The 22316-nt window shown below is 36.8% G+C and overlaps 1 protein-coding gene across 7 annotated transcripts in view; it reads right to left on the reverse strand.

The window, feature by feature from the left end:
• Window positions 1-467: 467 nt before the first annotated feature.
• RUBCN (rubicon autophagy regulator) overlaps window positions 468-22316 on the reverse strand; it is a 31046-nt gene continuing 9197 nt past the window's right edge. For 2 of the 7 annotated variants that reach the window (XM_072408295.1, XM_072408294.1), the window contains exons 5-22: window positions 20779-20885; window positions 19533-19701; window positions 18754-19206; window positions 16769-16813; window positions 15440-15523; window positions 13563-13678; window positions 13144-13339; window positions 12308-12409; window positions 11731-11805; window positions 10654-10708; window positions 8155-8287; window positions 6473-6618; window positions 6326-6390; window positions 5598-5836; window positions 5441-5502; window positions 5175-5328; window positions 4339-4429; window positions 468-3845 (exon numbers count right to left, since the gene is read on the reverse strand). In XM_072408295.1, the coding sequence (XP_072264396.1) occupies window positions 3685-3845; window positions 4339-4429; window positions 5175-5328; window positions 5441-5502; window positions 5598-5836; window positions 6326-6390; window positions 6473-6618; window positions 8155-8287; window positions 10654-10708; window positions 11731-11805; window positions 12308-12409; window positions 13144-13339; window positions 13563-13678; window positions 15440-15523; window positions 16769-16813; window positions 18754-19206; window positions 19533-19701; window positions 20779-20885 (2453 nt within the window). In that variant the 3' untranslated portion in view covers window positions 468-3684. The remainder of the gene's footprint in view (window positions 3846-4338; window positions 4430-5174; window positions 5329-5440; window positions 5503-5597; window positions 5837-6325; window positions 6391-6472; window positions 6619-8154; window positions 8288-10653; window positions 10709-11730; window positions 11806-12307; window positions 12410-13143; window positions 13340-13562; window positions 13679-15439; window positions 15524-16768; window positions 16814-18753; window positions 19207-19532; window positions 19702-20778; window positions 20886-22316) is intronic. The other 5 variants (XM_072408296.1, XM_072408297.1, XM_072408298.1 and 2 more) reach the window with 5 other exon arrangements.

Below are 22316 nucleotides of genomic sequence, written 5' to 3' on the forward strand. Positions count from 1 at the left end.
ATTAAACCACATGGAACTGGTGCCACTTCCTGTCAAATGAATGATAATGAACGGATCAATTTGGTTCAATGTTAACTCCGGGCCAGAAGAAGCCCTTAAAGTCAGATTCTCATTACAGGACATGTGTAAAATATATGGACCCCTCATGAGGTTTCTATTGTGGCGATTCATTGATCGAGTAGCTTCAATACTGTGAAAACCATGGAAAGGTAAGAAAACTTCATGCAATGACATAAAACACGGGTTATCACTCTATATGTATTGTTTTTAAATAAAGGACGTCTGATTTTTTTTCTCCTCTCTATACGGGTTTGTGTATTGGCTTAAAACATGTCCTAAGTTATCATACCTCATACATTGCTACTGATACACAAGTCTGCTTTGTCCCCCTGTGTATAGTTTGTTTCCTAACATTTTGTCCCCCCTCTACATTTATAGCTGAACAAATCATTCCATAATAAAATAAGTTCTTCTGAGAATTATACATTTTATTAAGGACGGATTTACAGTTGCAGTTAAAGTACCTGTGCAACAGACATGGAAGCATCAGAATACAATAGAACAATTAGTATTTACAGAGTGATCAGCACACATATACAATGAACACATTATGTCACCACTAATGAACAGATTTATTTAGCTGGAGCAAGAAGCAACATTGTATGGAATAAATAATATGTAGATGGAGTGTGCATTCTATAAATGTACATATAACATTACTGTGTTTTACTTACAAAAACCTAGCAAGTTAAAAACATTTTGTAGGAACAGAGCAATAAACTATTTTTACAGATATACCTAGGAGAATTCACATAGCATAGTGGTCCAGAATATTACCTGTACATTGAATTCAACTTGAATGTGCAAAGTATTTACAAAGGTTTATTGAAGCACTACCCACTAATATCTATTTAAAGTGTATCCAAGCCCAAAAAACAAAAATGTAATGGTTTGCAGCTCAATAGTCTTTAGTTTCTGCATTAGCTTTCTTTTTTTCAAGCCATAACCAATTTCAGAAAGTTAAAATAAAAATAAAAATCTGCTGTGTCATCGCTTCCTGCACTGAAAAGTAAGCATATGTATTGTGTAGACTATTAATCCAGCCTCTGTGACAGCCAAGACTGCCGTCATACACTGGGGGAAAATGCAATAGATTTTAACACCAAGGGGTGTATATAGAAAATTGTTCCTCCAGCTAAATTTTCTGAAATTTATGGTTGTATTTTTCTACAGGTCTCCTATTAAAACAATAACTTATTCTGCCGCCTAGTGGCCAATTGTCAAAGAGGAAATAATTTATAAATCAAGTTCCAAATTTTATTTTATTTTTTGGATATTGTTAATGTGTTAAACCGTTTTCATTGGGTTGTTGCTTGCAGGGAGATATGTAAAATGTACAACATTCATGATATATTTAAATGCAATTGCTACTCAGAATGGGTATGGGATGGATAATAAAGAGTCTATCCAATTATTGATGTGAAAAACAACCAAGTCCCATTATTGATGTAATCTTTGTACAGAATTATGAAGAAAAAAATTTGATCAATTTAACATATAAAAATACATGCATTTGAGCAGCAAGCTACCCTAAAGGTAGAAGATGGTCAACCAATATGGCTGGACTGGGCAATGATCTCATGTCCAGATGACATTGCTGGTCTCATCACTTGGCATAACACTTTTTCTACCACCAAATGCTGTCTGTATAGCTTATTGACTAAAGTCTTAATCATCTGTGTGCACAGAAATAATGAATGAAGGTTCAATGCACATCACAGCATTCTACATACAAAAGCAATACCTGACAATGGAAGATTCATATATTTATGGAATATAGAAAATATTCCTTGGCAGACTATAATTTCTGAGACCTGTTATCCATACTGATGATCATTTGACATACAGGTCAGCTAAAGTCTAAAGATTTACTGTGTAAACTACCTGAAATATAGATAATTCCATAACCATGTGAATGCAACCAGCCTTTAGGCTGAACCTAGATCTTAAAATTACGTATCTAGAAAAATACAACCCTTGGTAGAAACGTCACAACTGCCTAGTGCACCAATACTCTTCTGATCTCATTCACGTTGTTGTTCTGTCAATAGGTGAATAATTCAATATACCAGTTAGGAAAGGAAACTTCTTTCCATGGGAGTGAACAGGGCAATGGTTAATGTCAGGATCACACAGGAAGATATTTTTCCTGACATGAAAACAGACCGCTATTTTACTCTTTACGGATGCTGCTATTTACTAGTCAACAGCAAGTTTAGATTTGGTGCCATCTTTTAAAAATGAATCTGTTGTAGCTGGTGAATTTAATTAAAATTAGTTTTATACATATAATAAACAGCAGTCTTGTCTTATGAATGTATTGCTATACAATGAAGACATTAAAAAAAACAAAAAACAAAAAGACAAAGAATAAAGATTATGACGACTCTGCATTAGCACCTTCACACCAAGACGAATCAGTCCAGTGTAATTGCAGAGAGGTAATGCATAACCGGCACAGAAGAGTGTCCATGAGCTGCCAAACAGAACATGTGAAGGACACCCACCAATGCTTTTTTACATTCCACTAGTAGCTCATTTACATATACTCTTAGCTCCAGCTAAATAAATCACATAACTGAAAATTAAAAAGTGCCCCTACATAAATAACATGAGTACACAATAACAATGTTCAACACTTTGGATTGGACAAATCAATACTGTGTTCGGGTATACAATCAATTAGTACATTAGTGCAATACGAGTGGAGACTGTCGGCTGCCCCAGGGGCCACATAGTCTGTCAGTTGGTTATATTTTTTTTAGCTCATCCAACAAGATTGTAAAAGAAAGTAAGGTCAGACCTTATTCTAGATCCATATTCCAGTCATTGAATTTTTGTTGCAGTAAGGTTAATCAAAGACCTATGCAAATTTTGGCTGTAATTGTGCTAAATGCTACATGATAGAAAAGTAAACTACACAGAAAAAACTTTTGTAACCAAGAGCAGGACACAAGAGTCACAAAGTAAAGCCTACAGGGTTATTTTTTTACCAAGTTGGGCTCCTTTGCACTGGAAACTACTGATATTTCAGCTTTATGTGTCCATTGTAGGAACTGGTTGCCTTTTTTGCAACTGCTCATTAAAGGAGACACTTGATTTACACTTCTTTGTTTGCTGGGGACAGTAATGTAAACCAAATGCAAACTGTACTCATTCCTAACAAGCTGAGCCCACAAACAATGCAAATCATAATGTGTCCTTTTTTACAGAAATCACTTGTGAACAACGGTGGAGCAACAGGACACATAAGCCAAACACCGAGGGTCTGTGCTCCATTCCAAAAACTTTATGAGTATGTACTCAATGTCTTATTCTTGAAATACATGAAGTGTAAGGTCCTGACTATAATGAGTTTCAAATATGCGTTATTTGCCAAGAAAAATATCCAGTTCTAGCGGTTACCAGAAAAGGTATTTTTTTTTTGGTTGAAGTGAAATGGTATCAGAACCCCAAGCTGCTATGGATTATGGCATTCAATACTGGTCCTGGAAATAAAAGGTGCAGTCAGGTCTTCTGCCTCGTGAAATGGTATCAGAACCCCAAGCTGCTCTGGATTATGGCATTCAATACTGGTCCTGGAAATAAAAGGTGCAGTCAGGTCTTCTGCCTCGTTTCTCCTCACTAATCAGGACAGTCAGTCTTTTTTTCTTCCTCCTCTTCAGGTTCAGAGTTGTAGGATTCAAGGCTTTGTCTAGCCATTTGATCCCTCCTTGCCCGTAAGCGTTCACACTTTGGGCAGTGATTGGAGCAGAAGCAGCCTTTGTGATAGCAGGCTTTACATTCTGTTGGTGTGAAAGAAAAAATTAGGTTAAGACATACATTGCCCAACTCATTGCTCATACAATAAAGTTCAGAATAATAATGTTAGAAAAAAAAAATATATAAAAATGATTTATAATATATACACACACACACACACACACACACACACACACACACACACACACATTTGTCTGCACTCCTCTCAATGCCCATTTTTACTGCTTGATCCGATTAGAGAGACAAGCAACTCCTGACAATGAAAGCCAAGCCGAACCCAGGCATAGTGTTGACTTTCCTACAAACCTATTACGGTTACCCATTAGGTTTTGTGGGACTACATATGAGAGTAAAAAACACTAAGCAAAAGTGCAAAATGAAATGATTCTGCACGTCCCCGTTTCCCCAATCACATTCAGAAAAATGCTATTATTACAATAAAAAACACCGTATGCGTATGTATTCTTCTGATGACCAAAGTCTGATAAATGAAGTGAAACTTCCTGAGGAGCTTACCTTCACATCTCCGACATTTCGACAACTCAAAAGGAAATATGACCTCATCACTTTGACAGAACTCACAAATGAAGCCTTTGGCTTGGCACAACTACAAGACAAGAATAAAAAAATCCATTAAAGCAAAACACAAATAAAACTAAAACTTTAGTCAAATCGATTGCAACAGGTAATGTCAACACTGATAAATTAATCCATGCTGTTCTTCCAGCCTGCATCCGTCACGTAGCAGCAATGACTTCCTTCATTATCTTTGCTACTAAAAATCAGTGTTTGGGACACTGTACGATTTTAATCTATAAGTCAATGGACAAAAAAACGGAATTTTGAAGCTCTCAGCTTTCCTCTCTTCAAAAACCATTCTTCTGCATTGAATACTGTATGGATTGTAGTCCAGGTTTGCAAAAAAGTAAAGGCTTTAGAAAGTGAAACCTTTGTACATATATAATCTTTTTTTGTTTCCAACACAACTTTTTTTTTTTTGAAGATCTAAAAGGCACACTAGCACGAAAGTAACTAAAAGGTACAACTGAATCAAATCATAAATTTACTGAATGAATGTCAAGAGGAAGGTTGAAGGAGTAACAGTTTACATTTTGGGTCCCTCTCTATATGTTAGAATTATTAGGTATAAACCTATAAAAGAACAGGAAAGAAAAGTATGAACAATGATTATTATTAAAGCTGTAAATACCACAAATGGTGAAACTTTAACACTGACGAATGGCACTCTTCAGTCCATTCTGAATAAATAGGCAACCAAATGTAAAGTGATAGATAGAAAAAAAACTATGCAGCTAACGAAAAGTGCTTTAGGAACTATTGTAGTTTCTCACCATGCATTTATCCACATGTAAGGTTCCAAGTCTCACTAACTCTTTCAATCGTGGTACCAAATCTCCTTTTTTAATAGCAGTGAGATCATTCAAAGAAAAGAGATGAAGATCTTCAGTAAGGTGTCCAGGTACACTGTCATATAATTCAAGTATGCTAAAGAAAAGTAAAGAAAATATGAAAGTGAAACTTGTGAAGCTTAAGTAGTTGTCCAAAGTACAAACAGAACTATACACCATATATATATATAAATAAAAGAAAAGCTTACTTTTTAGCCAATCTGCAAGTTCTGAACATGTTCTTCAGATGTACCAGCTGTATTCTTATTAACTGTAAGGTAAATATATATGGGCACCATAATAATTAGTACTATTGTAAGTAACGTTTCTAAACCATATTATCTGCAGGTTTGAAAGGATGCCTACCCGGACTTGCTCCAGGCCTTTCACTTTGCGGTACATGGCACTGTTGATGTCATGGAGGTTAAAAAGAGGATCACTCCAAATCTTGGTGAGAAGGTCCTTAGAAAAGTTACTGACGTAATATTTGCCAAAATCCCATTTCCTCAGAATGCGACCTGGGATGACAGACTGGGCATTTTCATGACAGCACTGGCAAAAATACTTCCCCAAGTATTCACAGTAGCGAAGCCTTTTAATGTAGTCTACACATAAAAGAAAAATGTAATATTAAATCTTTAAGCATGTATCAATGTTTTTTTTTTTGGACACTGCTGTTATCAACATATGGAAGAAAGCACCTTAAATTGCCAACACATGCCTTGCAATAAAAAGTGAAATAAGGTTTCAAATGCTAAAATAGGGTGATCAATTTATTGTAGAATTCAGAAATCACTCAAATCAGGTTAGGAATCAGCAGACAAGAGAAGGGAAATGTATTTCAAATAAAAGGAATCCAACTCCACTCTGACTCTGGTGCACTAGAACAGGGCCTGTATGAAAAACTGAACTACTTAGTAGGTAGGTGGTGTTCAGTGCATGCATTACAGAGGTTCCATTGTTTTAGCTGTGACAGGAGTGTTTGTTCAACAAATGTCCTATTTGAAAAACATTCCTTTGAGTGTTCTGGAATTCACACTGCTAACTTACTAAAAATTTCAAAGTTAATACCTGATTTCTGTTAATTAACTTACCGGGCTCAATTCTTATGCCACATCCAGCACATCTGTAATTCTGCTTTGTAACTGCTACTTTCTTCCTGTAAAAATGGAAGCATATGATCAATATCATAGGATAAAGCTCGGACTATCCTAACAAACCCCTATATTCTCATGGCATACGTTGGGGCCGTGTGTATGTTGAAGATGATCTGTGGTCTTGGTGGGGCCCATTCCAAATTTCCTCGTACTCGAATCCTCAATTTGTAAATGTCTGCATGTTCTCCATCATCTGGAGAAATTGGCATGGAATCTGGGATTGGCAGCAGCTGGAATAAAAATATATATATATATATTTTGATTGGATAATACTTTTAAGAGGACAGTAGAGTGCAAGCAGTATGTCACACCTATGCTGTAGCTGTGCTTATTTGCTCTTGAGTAGCTGAACACCATAGTAAGGCAACATTGGATTAGTTAAATGGAGATAAATTTGTTTAATGCAATAACAAAACAGTAAGCCCGGATATAATGCACACTGATTACATGACTCTCTGCACAGTTAGTGGTATGTCATGCACCTCCTACACTCCCACACTTTCACATACCAACTTGAGTTTTCTAGCAAGTCGCTTTCTCTTAAGCTTTTTATATGATTGTCGTAATGTCCGGAAACCAATAAGTGAATGCTGAAATAGGAGTATGGAGGTTAGAACTGACATCTTTTTTGTTAAGGTCACATACAGCCTCCATCTCTCACCATCATGTACAGTGTACATCCACTGAATATTCAGCTCTTCAAAGCTTTACAAACGTCATAAACATTTAAAGGATATTTTTAAGATAGAGACAATTAAATGTGCCGTAAAAGTGGCCATACACTAGTTGGGTGTATGACCAATGTAAATGATCCATTTTTCCCAGTTAACATGGTTGCCAACATGCACCTGTTGACCACTTTTTTGTCCTTTCAATGCTACCCCTTTCCTCTTACCACCAATATTGGTGAGGTTCTTTCATAAAATTTAATAATAAATCTTTTCCAAATATCGACTACTTTATGGCAAGCATAGGACGTTTACATTACTGGGTTGTGAAGTAATGTGGCTCAGTTTAGATCATTGCCTTATCTGATAAACAAAAATGTTAATAAAGCACAAGGTTATTAAAAAAAGGCTCAAAGAATTTGGGTAAGAAGGTAAATTATATGTAGAATAGCATTAAAAAAAAAAAACTTGGATGGGGATAGGAAGACACCTTTATTCAGTCAATGGAACAATGAGTTTTCCAATTCTTATTCTGCTTACAAACTTTTTCCCCAGCTTGGGACATTTTATTTAAATTGATCTCTCTAGAATCAGCAGGCAAGTGTAGAGAGTAATTTAGGACCAATTGGTTAAGTTATCACAATTCATCATTAGTCTACCTGCATAGAAAGTATAGTGTAATCCGCAAGATTACGTATTTTGAGTCATTATAATATAAATTTTGTTCTATGTTTTTATATGACTCATTCAATTCTCTTTTTTTTAAAGTCTATCTACAGCAATGCCTTTCTTCTCTGGTCTAGGTAATAAATTACACAGTGCTACACAACACAATTTGTGCAAGCACCATACCATGCAGCACTTGATATTGTACAATATGGCCATAGTGTGCCTATGGCAGTCTGGGCTCCCATACAGTGGGTAAATGATACTCGGCATTATCAAAACAGAAAAGGGAGCAGCTGAGAAGGATGAAGAATAAATGGTGCCACACATTTTTAGCAACAGACAGATTTTGCTTTTCAAGGCTCTTGAAAAAAGCACAAGTAGAAGTTTTGGACCATATATTCAGACAGTAAAATGAAGATTACTGCTCACCTTTTGTGGAGCATCGTGTTCTGGAACCAGCCATTCAAGCTCTGATGCAGCCGGTAACTGCATGCCTTCAAACTGTTTCAATAGACCCATGGCCACTGCTTCAGCAGAGTTGGAATGCAGAAAGGAGTAAGATCTGCAATGATAATGACATTTCAATTCATTGTAGGCTAATTGTGTGAGCAAAAGAAAAACAAAATTGTTCACATTGGACCTGACTTATTAAAGCTCTACAAGACTGGAGAAGATACACTATCATGGGGACTCTTAGGTGATCCAGCAAACCTGGTTATTTCCAGAAATAGGAGGAAGCAAATCCACCTGGTGAGACTTCAGAAGGGAGGAAATCCATATAGAATATAGATGATCGCTAAGGAGACTTTATGCAGAAACAAAATCTACCAGATTTGGATAGGAAGGGGATCTTTCACTCCCTTTAGGGACACTGTTGGTCCAAAGAGCAAAAATAATCTAATCAAATTATCTATTCACCAGGCAAAGGAGTAGACCCAGTATTGACACAGCTTGTAAATTTTGGCAGGTTTTGTCCCAAAAGGGACTGAACTGTCACCCACTATAAACCTTGTTACATGGAGCAGCAAATTACATGACATCAAGGTCTTTGAAGGACTGGGCAGTCATCAAGTTCTGAGGCATTGAAGCCCCCAAAATCTGGATCTAGGCATAAATCTAATGTGCAGGTGTAGAAAAAGGAGACAAAAGATTTAAACGAGAAAAAGGAGACAACAGATTACTGTGCCCTTCAGTGACATCCTGAAAAATGACAACATGACAAAAAATATCCAACCTCAAAGGACACTAGCAAAAGATATACCAATAGTGGGAGGGATAATCTTGACCCAGTTTTAAAGTTTATGGTTGTCAATGTCTAATCATTGTGAACATGGTCATATAATTTAAAGGCACACGATTCTTGCTCCCCCCCAATGATTTGGTAAAAACAATGAACGCATTCGAAAACCATTAACCACCTGGGCGTTACACTGATGTCTAGATTTCTGTACCAAAAGTGTTACAGGTTTTCATGCAATTTTTTTTTTTAAATTGTAGACCTGTAACTTACAGAAATATGTCCGAATAGGGGTCTAGTAGATATAATGAATATAAAAAATGTTTGAAACACACAATCATGTAAAAAAAAAAATTTCTTTTAATAAAATTAAAGGAAAAACACAAAATTCAGCTTAAACAAGAATACATAAATAAATGAAAAATACTGAAAATGCGATAATTCGGTATACTGTATAGTAATATATTTTTCTAAAACACCTCCCTAGTGTCCGTCACATACCTATAGACAAAACCACATAAATATATTTTCTATTATTTTGTATTGGATTGGATACAGGACTTTGTATTCAATCCAATACAAAATGAGAACAAAATTCAAACTTTCATTATGTATTGGATTGAATACAAATTCCTGTATCCAATCCAATACAAAATACATACTTTGTATTTATTTTTAATTGAAACGCATTCATTCATTTTGTATTGGATTGAATACAAACTCCTGTATTCAATCCAATACAAAATGAATGAATGAGTTTCAATTTGAATTTCCCGCACACGCGCCGACGTCATCACGCACGCACGCACAAGAAGCCGGACGGCTTTTTGTTTCCTCCGCCGGCCGGCTTCTTGTTTCAGAGAGCACCCGGCGCTGGAAGGAGAGCGATGCGGGACGATCAGCGGGACCAGGTAAGAAGCCGGCCGGCATCTTACTGGTCCCGCTGGTATAGGAGGAGGCACCCGACACTGGAGAGGGAGATCGACGCTGGAGGACGACGCTGGAACACGGACCCAACGCTGGATGAGCACAGCGGGACCAGGTAAGTGAGATTTTAATATAGTGAGAAAAGTACGGGGTTAATGATAATTGCAACTTTTTTTTGCACGGAAAAGTACGGGCTTAACGGTTGGGAGGTTAACTGTATCTTTAGATACATCTACTATAAGCTTCGGAATGTGCTAATATATTAGCATCCTCTGAGCCCCTATATATCAAATGAAAATAGAGTGTGATCTTTAAATACTCTTAAAGTTGGTCGCCAATAACCTTTTTGAAGCCATTTTATCTGCCAGAGGAATTGTATTGCCATCCATTCTCTGCTGAGATTTACAGAACCCTGCCATACAGCACAAATTAGCGTATCTCTCTGCTCACTTTCTATCCACATGCTTATTGCACTGCAGCACAATGGAGTAGCTGTGTTGTGCTTTCCTTTTTCTTTGTAAGAGCTCTGCTGTACAGCAGCATACATGATAAAAGTCATGTTCAGTTACTAACACTGCCTGAATGTAAAGAAAAAAAAAAATGCAATGATCCAATAATTATTATAGCAACACTACAGGAATTACCTTAACAGTGAGCCGTTGCCCTTGTACTAATCAATTCACAATTATGCATTTCAATGGTCTGAAATTCAGTTTTATCTACTTGATATGTATATATTAAAAAAAAATTACATATCCACGCACATGGACTCAGAACTTTGTAGAGGCTGAAAACTTGTGGTCTTCCTAATGTCCCCATCTAAAATCCAAGCACAATACAAAACATGTTTAGGAAAAAAAAACAAACACTACAGTAATATTTAATCAATGCAGATCTGTGGAAAAGAATGTTCTAGAGCAAGACGTTAGCAAGATTGTTTGGAATTGAAAGTGTGTCATTTCTCTTGGGTGGGCAGCCAGTGTACAAATTCATACTTTGATTATCTGAATGTCTGGAAAGCCATCAATGAATACATCGACAAGTTTGAGCTGAATTTGTCCACACCATCCATATCTCACTGAAACTATTAATATAACAGGAAACTAGCTGTAGTAAATATCTAAAATTGTGAATTGGCAACTCCCTTCCCCTGCTACATCAACAAGGATTGTGTTTTGATGTCAAGGAATAAATTGCAAAATCTTTTGAAACTCAGGGTAAAAGCATAAGTAACACAGATCGAGAACAGATTGTGTACAAACTTTTACCTCACTGAATCTTTATTTTAATCACAAGCTGTCTTCTCTATCCAGCATGAAAGAGACATCTGCAACTATCAGAACAAATCTATTATTTCCTACTGGTAAATATTCTGCTTATAGTATACATTTTGTTGCCAAAGTCATCTGGATAAAATACATGTCTAGGTTTACAAAATTCTGAAACACATGAAATGTATTGTTCTAATGACATCATGAGAAAAAATAATTTAAAACTACAGTTGAGCCAAAACGCCGGTGCCTACCCCACACAAACTGGGGGAAATGAATGGCAGTGGATAGAAGGATGTACATAATTAATTTAAGATTTTAAAGATTTAAAATTCAAAACACCAGTAGCCGGGACAGTTCTATTTTAATGTAAAAATCCACCACCTGAAACATGCAACTGTGGATTTTCCCCCACACATGCAAGATGTCAAGCGTGCTATAGGCAGAAAACATAGATTAGATACTGTAACCAGAATATCCACAGCCAATGCAAAGTGTACAGATGATACAGCAAGGTGACGCGCCTGCTGTGACCCTCTCAGCCACTTTTTGCAATGCTTGCGATACTACCTGAGAGTAGAGAAGCCATTGAGACAGAGAGTCCACATCTATGCACTACAATCAGCTTAGGACCATCATTGCCATCTGCATAATACAGCAGTATGTTACAGTATATCAAGATGGAAGGTTTACATTAATTACAAGCTATTTAGGATTCCTTCTAGAATGAAGAATTAAAAGCACAGACATCACTAGTAATGGGTCAGCTAAATCAAGACTTCATCCTTCTATTAGTGAACAACTTTTCAAAACAAGTCTGTATTATCTGTTTATCACAACTTTACTTTTCAGTTGAAATTTTTTTGAAATGTATTTGAGTATTTCCATTCATTTATTTCTAGCAAAAGGGGATGCTCAGAATATGACTGAACCCCAAAGCATCTGATTTAATCCACCAGAAAACTGTACAATTACTGGCCATACAGAATACTACAGGACCTAGTAATTGTGTTTTAATGAACTATACTGGTTTTATTGGATTATTTTCCTAGCTAATAAAGCAATCAAATACAGGTGGTTTCTTCCTCTTTAGTAAATTGCCAAAAACTTTTTCATTACACTGTTTTTTAAAACCTATATGATGTACCTTTGATCTCATACTGATCCACTTCACCTATAGAACCAGAATCAGACAGATGAGCCGAGTCATGGGAACTTATCTGTGAACTGCCATCTGTCACACCAACACCTATGAGGTAAAGCAAAGAAAAATATATCCATAAATTATATAATTATAATTATATATAATACGGGGGGCAGTATATAAGACAACCGCATGAAATCAACAAAAATTACTTAGGAAGTAGACAGGACAGCGTGAATATTTTAGATAATATTTATTTTACACCCCTCCTCAAACACCTTGTCTAAAGTTATGTACACAATCATTTTGAGTGTACAGTGAGTACAGCAGTCAATGTTTATTAGTGATCCCACTAAAGGAACCAGAAGGATTGACCATGTCATATCCAAGCTTAAAGGACTAAGGATTGACCCTGTCTTATCCTAGCTTAAAACTACATGACCAATTATCTGAAATCAGTTTTTAGAACTGTAGAAGTTTTTAGGTTTATAAAAAGAATTTATAATAACTTAGTATACAGAAAATCTAATAACTGAAATTTATAAAGCCTGAAAAAAATGCTTATGGAAGGTGTTATCTGCAATATCATGTCAGGTGGTAGCAGACTAGACAATAACTGTTGAGTTGGAATGGGCTCACACCAATTTTTAATTTGGCACTTTTTCTTAATGTTATAAGTCAATCCCAGTGCATGTTACCAGTTTATGTAAAAAACTCAAAAGTGTAGACTTTCAATGTGGGAATTATTGGGAATGTGTGTCAGGAGGTACTACAGCACATATAAGCTATTATTATTAATAATAAACAGAATTTATTTTAATTTTAATCGGGTCTCTTACTGCTAGATTGTTCATCATTGCTTGCCCTCTTCTGAGTGCGGATCTGTTGGCGCCTTAGACGAATTTTCTGTTTCAACTCGCGGATCTCACGATCACTGTCCTCTTCCTCTTCCTGAAGTCGACTGCTCATCAAGTTACATTTCATAAGCTCGATAGCGGCAATGAGAGACTCAGAAATGCTGAAATGCGCATTTTCCTATACACAGAGGACAAAAGTGTTTTATTCGTCAGTTTCATGTTTTTTACTGGTATTTAAACATTTTCTACAAATGTATAGACCCAGAATCAATAAGTAGCATACAGAAACAAAAATAAAACCATAGAGCAAAAAGCTGATACAAAACACATGGCTCACTTTGCTTTTCCACCACCAGATATTTATAAAGACAAATTTATCTCAAATTTATTAAGTTTAATACCTTTTCTAAGTCTGCACAGCTTCCAAAATCCTGCTCAGAAAGATAACTGATTAACGACTGTCCCTCTGATGGCCTTCGGAATATCCCTTCTGTGCCATTCAAGTATTGTGTGCTGTCTGTAAGGAAGCATATCAAATATTCAATAAAAGTGACCTATCCAGTCTGATAAAAAACACCTCCCATAGCCTTCTTGTAAACAATTTCCCCCCCAGAAGTCAGGTTGCCCTGTTGTCACGTTGATGCTTTAATACCTAACTACGCAATATATCAATAACACCAATCTGAAACAAGTATGCAGTTTGCATGTTAGTACATACCTGCTTCCAGATCATGGACTTTTAACTACTGTAGGCAATGCATTGCTATAACACTAAACCCTTTAAAATTTTAAGAAGGTAAAACCAATGGCAGCTTGAAGCCAGTATACATTTGTGTGGGTGAACCTACACACTGGTGGCGATTTTGTTTTTTTTTTCATTCATTTTCATTTCATTTCTTCTGAGCCCCTGAAATGAAGTGATTGTGTTAAAAAAAGGCTTTAGTTCCTCACATTTATATGCAATCTTTTTGTTCAACCCACTGAATTAAAGCTGTAAGTCTGCAGTTCAACTGAATCGGAGTTGTTTCATTTAAAATAAATTGTGGTAATGTACAGAACCAAAATTAGAAAAAAGTTGTCTTTGTCCAAATATTTGTGGACCTAACTGTATAATCAATGAAAAGGCCCAGCTCCACCTGTTTTTAGTTTTGTATTTGGAACAAATACACAGCTGCAAGTAAAATGTGAAAATGTAAGTTTGCCTTTGAGTTCTACCTAAATATTAGAATTGTTTTGTTTGCTGCTGCATTTCTATAGCTGATAGAAGAGATGCATACCTTCATACTTCACATACCTTAAGAGCTCCAAAAACAAGGATGTGTTCATACCATTTCATCTTCTGACAAGAAGGGGGAAGACTGATCTACTCCTTTCCATCACTGCCTACTACATGAAAAGGCTGCCCATTGCTTGAAGGAATCAAGAACAGCCATTATGTTTTGATTTTAGGACTCTAAAGACTCCTAAATCATAAGATATGTGCTGGCACATACCAGGAAAATCTTTACTGGAATAATGACCAGCCAGGGTTAAAAAGCCAATAGTGAGCACCGTAATTTATCTTTCATTAGCCACAAGTTATATCAAACAGTATAAGGCCCGAAAAACCTCATGCAGATAGATGCCAGATTTCCTTCTGAAACAAACTGATTGTTGGCAAATAAAAACAAGCTAAAACTAAAAATGGAAGCTAAAGAATGATTAAATGAAGAGTGCAGGTTTAGAGCCCCTTCACACCAGAATATAAATATATAAAGCACTGTGCAGTTTTATTTTGTTTGAAAGCTTTTTCAGATGCATTGGCATGAATTGAATGGGAAATTGCAGGACAATGCACATATTAATGCAGCATGCATGATATTTTTTTAAATGCCCCACAACAATCCAATTTGATAAAATGGGTCCACTGACACTAGTTGGTTTTTACCACTAAGGCATTGTAGAGGGGGGAAAAAAAAAGGCAAAAATGCCGGAAAACCCCATCTGTTGGGTTAAAGCCCCATAAGGTAAAAGAAGCTGAAGATTCAGAAGGGCACATGTTTGAATGTGTTATTTTAAAAATGTCAGAGATTGCTCTATATTACTCCACTATTAGTTCTAACTAAGCCTCAAACCTATTAATAAAATGTTGCAAGTGGAGAAATTTCTTACCACCTGTCAGTAAGAAGGCCAGCTCATACAGCTCTATGGGATAAAGCAAAAGGTACTAGCCAGAATGTCACATAAAAAATAACATTTAGGACATGTTACACTTATTATGACTCTAGTCACCACGCACCATAATCTATGTAAAGCGAGCCAGAGCCATTTGTTTTCCCATTACAGGGTGCATTGCCTCTTCTGAACAGTTCAGCATGGGATTCTACAAACACCCAAAAGAAAGAAGTTAGAATAAAAGCAGTGTGTAATTATATATATATATATATATATATATATATATATATTCACACACACACACACACACACACACACACATACATAGCATGCCATCCATATAAAAAGTTACAAGACAATATTATTTATCACATTTTGTAAACAACAAAAGACACCCAATGGCTTACAATCATACACCATGGTAAAGGTACATAAAATGCATTGAAAATAAAGAAAAATGAATGATTATAGTGGCACATGTATCAAAGAGAAAAGTGCACTGACAACTGCCAAGAAAAGGAAAAGAAAACCCCAAAGATTTGGATATAATCATTCATCCAATATACAAGGATAGGACATCCAACACGCAGAAGCACTGGGTCTTACTGGAACCAACTATTGAGCATTGAACCTGGTACAATCACATTACTACTACAATATAGTTGTAAGAACGATTAAAGAACTGACAGTGTTATATGTGTGGCGCAGCAAAATGCACCCATACCAGGTATTTGCACTTAAATTGACAGATCATTTATAAAATATAGCATGGCATTTTGATATATTTTAATGAGTGGAATTAGGAATTTTCCACAACATATGCAGGAAACCCTGGCATCTCAAAGACCAAAGCATGGAGTACCCTTGTGCAGTATTATCATTTTGCCTGCAAACTTGCACAAAACCCTATAGTTAAAAGATGTGCAACTGTATACCTATGAAGACAATACAGTGAAGGTGGACAAGGACATAAGAGTTGCAGAATGGATCTTCATGACGGTTTGGTAGGGCTGCAGAACCTGCAGGCCCATCGCCCTGACAAGGTACATCCAGTTGGCTACAGTTTTACAGGTCTGCAAAATCTTGCAGACTAGCCAAACCTGCACAATAATAAAATCTATTGGATCTACAGAGTCTGGCAGAACATCTTCGGATACTCTAAAAAGCATTCTATTGTAAAATATAAAAATCTGCACCCTTCCACCTAAGCACAGGACTAAATAACCCCAGAATCTGGCAAGAAATGCCTTTTGTTCATGACCTGCCTCTTAGGGGAAGAAGCAAACCTCCACTTGCTGTCAAAATGTGTGTAAATAAATACATTCCATACAAAACCAGGCTCAATACTGAGCTAAAACAAAGTGCAAACACAATTTTAAGTGTGTGGCTCTTTTATCAATGTTGTTTCCATATCACCAGTGCTTCTGCTGATCATTGTTAACAGATTCTGGACCTGCCACAGGATCCTCCATTATAATAGTGATATTCCGGTCCCCTCCTAATGCCAGCAGTCAGAAGTAAAGTATAGTATATTTTAGTAAAGAAAGATATAAAACAATACAGAGGTTCTAGTAGGAAGGTATTTCAACTTTAAAGTCATACAGTACTTTAGAATACAGTACTTTAGAATATTCTGATATTGTCAGGGAAAAGTTTAGCAACTGCCACATTAGGTACACAATGAATGAACCTATACTGTAATCTTGTAACAATGAATAAGGTTTCTCAGTTTTTCCAAGATCCAATATAACATACAGTTAATTATTACATCATTTTGTTTTAAAATTCTAACTTATTTAAAGGAATTGGTTGGAGTGGGTCCCCCTCCCCAGTGCACTTTATATAGTAAAATTTACCTTACTTCCTGCAGCTGCTGGTGCTCTCCATCCATTTTGCTAGATCGCTCCCATGTAGCCAGAAGCCTCACTGCCCTGACCAATAGTGTCATCTCTCCCAGTGCACGTCTATAACCCTGCACTGTGCAGGATGACACACAGGCCATCTGGGGATACAGGGAAGGAGAAGAGAGCTCAAGAAGCCGCAGGAAATAGGAGTAAGGTAAATATTACCTAAGATCATTCCTTACACAGAATGCGCTATTTATTACCCTTAAAAGTGGGGAATGGGGACCAATACAAGGAGGAGAAAAGTCTCAGCTTTAAAATTCATTGTTATTGTAATACTTATATTTTCTATTTTTAGAAAAATTGCATGGACATTCAAGGCAAATAAAAATTCACACCAATCACCCAAACTAACTGCATTTGGATATGCCCTTTTGGCAAAGTTGCATACTTAAAGAAATGCAGGAGAAACGTTTCTTTTTGCAAACCATGGAGTGATCCTGGGCTAACAGAGTTGAGTAACACAATTACAAAAATTTTTTTTTTTTCCTTACACTAGCTTTAACATTTTTAAAACAAGCAGTACTGATACAGAAAGGTTTAGCAATAAATAAAAATAATGCAAGCACAGCAATAATGCAAACACAGCAACTTTTTTTCTGAAATGATGCGGTCTGTTTTTCTTCTTAACATTTATCTAAGCTTTGTGTATCAGTACTGTTTTCACCAAGAAGCAGCGGGTAGACCCCCAAAGGCTTGATCAGAAACACTGTTAGTGCAGATAAAAAATTAGCACAGACAGCACTTTACTATTTTATTCCATGAGAACTATTGCAGCAAAAAGAATGCATTTTCAACAATCTTTGAAACGTGTTTAGATGACCTGCTAAGGACTGAATATTTTTTCTTCTGAAAAATAAGTTTTAATTATGTGTCAAGTACTTGCTTCATCAACATTCCAAGAAAGATTGCTGAAGCCATGTGATCCACAGCCACACCAAGTGTATATGTGCACATAGTCTGATTAATAAACAAACGTAGCTAAAAACAATATCATCTGACACCAGGCTCACATCATCTTATCCAGAAAGGATAGCTATTCAGCTGGGTGAAATCAGACAATAACTTGACACCCGACCTGGCTTTTCCAAAGCTCACATATGGAATCAAAACTTTTGTCAAACTTTTACTAGCTGCTATACTAATCACATTTAATATTTCAAGGTGTTCCTCCCTTGCCCAAGATCCCACTGGGTGCAATATAGAAATGCTGAGGATCATACCAGAATGAGTACAATCATAAGACCTAGGGGCACAAATTGACCTTTAGGGTTATCGTAGGTCACACATACTGCATTTCATTAGTCTCTAGTGATTCCAAACACAAAATTCTGACACTATCAAGTGGAAAGCATTACTATTTTCTCCTTTACACACACATTTTTTTTTTTAACAGCCTGATCATTTTTATTATGAAGTGGGCTTTATATTATACTTAAAAAATATATACAAATTTAATAAAACAAGTTAACTATACTAACAGGACAATTAATTAAAAAATTTTATGCTGAAGAAAAAGCAAAGATGTTCCCACCTTGATTTTTCCCAATAGTCACATTGGTGTCAGAATGTGAGCGCATGTGACTCTTTTTGACGTGACTTGACAAGTTACCAATTTGTCCCTCCGAAAAGCTGGAGCGGCGTGGCACAGAGAGGAGAGTTATGCTGGGGATAACTGGTGCTGTCGGAGTAGGTGTGTCTGGAGGCTGCGAACTGGTGAATTGATTCGAGCTGCTACTGCTCTGGATTGAAGCTCTACGGCTCATATTCCCAATGGCTAGGTACTCAGGACCATCATCTGCCTCGCTTGGTGGGTCCTCGGGGCTACCAGTCTCTTCACTGTGGCTAGTTAAAGTGCTGATACTCATTTCACTGACAGGAGAAAATGGTTCACAAGATGACGAGTCATGGATTGCAGGTCCAGCCTCATTCACAGGCAAAGATACACTCACATTATTTTGTTGATCAACAATGTTGGACTGCAACTCTAAAGAAAAAACAAATACATAAAAAGCATTCAAAGCTTCAAACGAATTCACAAAGGTATCAAATTACACTAACTCACAAATCAGTCATTTATCACGCCATAACATTCAGGATTTCAAATATAAAAAGTGTATGATTACATATAAAGAAGCAAAAATGGACAAATAATGTATTAAACTATGCTTGGGCTTGCTACTCTGCTAGATTAGCTTGGTTTCCAATAAAGCAGTTATGGATGACATGCAAGATCTATAAAGCAACAACAGTTCACTGCTACATTCCTCACAAGAGAGTCATCTGGTCTAATGACAGCAGAAGAAGCCTCACCCTCATAATTCATACCATTGTTGGGAAGACTGGCTGAAACTTGCAGGCTGCTATACGAGTTATACATGGAATGGTTTGGACTCCCTGTGTATGGGATAAATGGTGTGACTGGCAGAGCTCCGAGGCTTACACTCTTTTCAGAAGTGGTTAGCTCTCTCTTGCCGGCGAGCTAGAAAATGATAAACACAATACAGAAAAAGTTATATGCAACATTAAAAGATATATTCCTATAAACCTATATAAGCCATGCTGAAGGTGCGCAGATGAGGCCATGATCTGTCAAGCTAATAGTTCAGTCTGACAGATTACATAATAAATAATATAAAATAATAATAATAATAATAATAATAATAATAATAATAATAATAATGTAACCATTGACTTATTTATCCAGTAAACCAGGAAAACAGCAGGTCTGCAGGTAGTAGTTACAACCCCCAGCTAACAGGAACATGTTCCTTTTTTCCCCTTGTTACCAAGCGTAGAGAGCATTTTGGCATCCTTGTCGTGGTTGCCAGAAGGCTTGCACTTTAAGTATTTATATAACCTGCACTACTCCTCCTTTACAGCAGCACTGAAACTGTACAGAGCCATGAAAATCAGGCTAATGCATAACTGGTTAATTCTGATGGTCCTAAAAACTCTAGTTTAAAAGTGTAACATAGCCAGCATACATTAGCAGATAGATTCAACAGAGGTCATTAATGTTGGAGGAAGCCTGGTACGGGTTGAGCCAAGCAATATGTAAATACAAACTCCAGGCATGTGGCTAAATACAGCTGAATATAAATATTATTTCACATGTCAATGGATTCATTATACTAGTCAGCCTTTCTTAGGATTCATATTGTAGTAGCAGAACAACAACTAAAGCCCTAGAATACTGAAATGTTTTGTTTGTATGACAGCAATCTTTAATTAAAGAGGTAATTAGCATTTGTATTGCATCCTCCATCTCAGCTGTTTGAAAATCTCTGTATTGCTGGATTTAACCTAATCTTGTATGTTAGCCCTTTGTAGCTCTTATGCTGGCTTTCCAGGTCTGCTGCTTTTGCATAAACTAGTGGTGTAAATATGATGTTTACCACAATAACCTTACAGTCCTGATAGGCAGGATACTCTCTTTGGCAAAAGTAATACCGCAGTTAACACATGCAATTTTGACCAAATCATATCTGATACTCTGTAGATTTGTTTAAATGTTCAATGATTCTAACAGAAAAAAAATGAGGAGAGGAAAACGTACCACAGATGTGTCAATCTGAGCCAATAACCTGGGGTTATTCTGTTCCACTGCCTCTAGACACTGGAACATTGCTGTTACGTATCGGTCACTCAACAGGAAAGCAGTATCTGAAACACAGATACACAATCATTAGCTGAGAAAATGAAAGACACTGGGTATTATGTTTGCATTAGGTATCAAACTTACCAACTGGAGTTCTAAAGCAGGCCTAAAAAACCTCCACCTTTTCCCCACAAAAAAAAAAAAACACACACATATACATACATACATATATATATATATTATATATATATATATATATCTGCCTGAGCAGTCTGAACAAAGCACTGGTCAGACCACATCTGGAATATGCAGTCCAGTTTTGGGCACCAGTTCACAAAAAGGACATTGAGGAATTGGAGAGAGTGCGGAGAAGGGCAACTAAATGAATAAAAGGAATGGAGGAGCTCAGCTATGAGGAGAGATTAGCTGAACTGAATCTATTCTCCCTTGAGAAGAGATGTATAAGGGGAATAGGATCACCCTGTATAAATATATAAACGGTCTATATAGAGAACTCTCTTCCCAATTATTCACTTTGAGATCATTACAAAGAACAAGAGGGCACTCTTTGCGTCTGGAGGTAAAGAAGTTTAAGCTGCGGATAAGGAAGGGATTCTTCACTGTAAGGTCTGTGAAAATGTGGAATTGGCTCCCTCAGGAAGTAGTTTCAGCAACTACTATAGATTGCTTTAAGAAAAAGCTGGAAGTTTTTCTAGAAGCACAGAATATAACTGAGTATTAAGGATTTAAAGTAAAAACAGTGACTTAATCCAGGGAACATCTGAATGCTTCATGGAATCAGGAAGCAATTTTTTTCCCCCTGTTGAAGCAATTTGTACCAGGGTTTTATATCTGGGATATGTTTATTTCCCTAGTGGTTGAACTTAATGGACCCATGTCTTTTTTCAACCTGACCTACTATGTAACGATATGTAAAGGGGACACAATGCTTCTCTTTGTTGCACTAAAATTTGCTGTCATGAAGAAAAGAAACAGGCAGGTCATTTTGACAGGTTGGACCTAATGATTATTGAAGACTTCTGGTGAAGATGGCTTCTTGGGTTTTAAACTGAATAGGTTTAGATATTAGTCTGCACATCTGTGGGTGTATAGAGCTACCCCAAGCCAGCTACCCCTCTTCACAGTGGCTGCCATCTTCTGTCTTCTCTTCTTGCTACGTCATTCAATCCCACACCTGCGCAGTGAGCGATTAGGTGATGTAGCAAGAAGAAAAAAAAAAAAGACAGAAGATGGCGGCGCCCAGCGCTTCCTCTGCACCAGTATGAAGAGGAATCACAGGACGATGCGGGCGTGGATCGCAAGAAGGACATGCGCCATCGAGGGATCTGCGGGATTAAAAGTAAGTGTCTTTTTTTGTTTTTAGTTTACTTCCACTTTAAGGTTAGTTGAAGCAACTACCGTGTTTCCCCGATGATAAGGCAGGGCCATCAAATAAGACAGCCCCCCCTTTTTAGGTAAAAATGAAAAATAAGCCC

Source organism: Pyxicephalus adspersus, chromosome 4 (genome assembly GCF_032062135.1).
Source record: "Pyxicephalus adspersus chromosome 4, UCB_Pads_2.0, whole genome shotgun sequence".
Taxonomy (NCBI): Eukaryota; Metazoa; Chordata; class Amphibia; order Anura; family Pyxicephalidae; genus Pyxicephalus; species Pyxicephalus adspersus.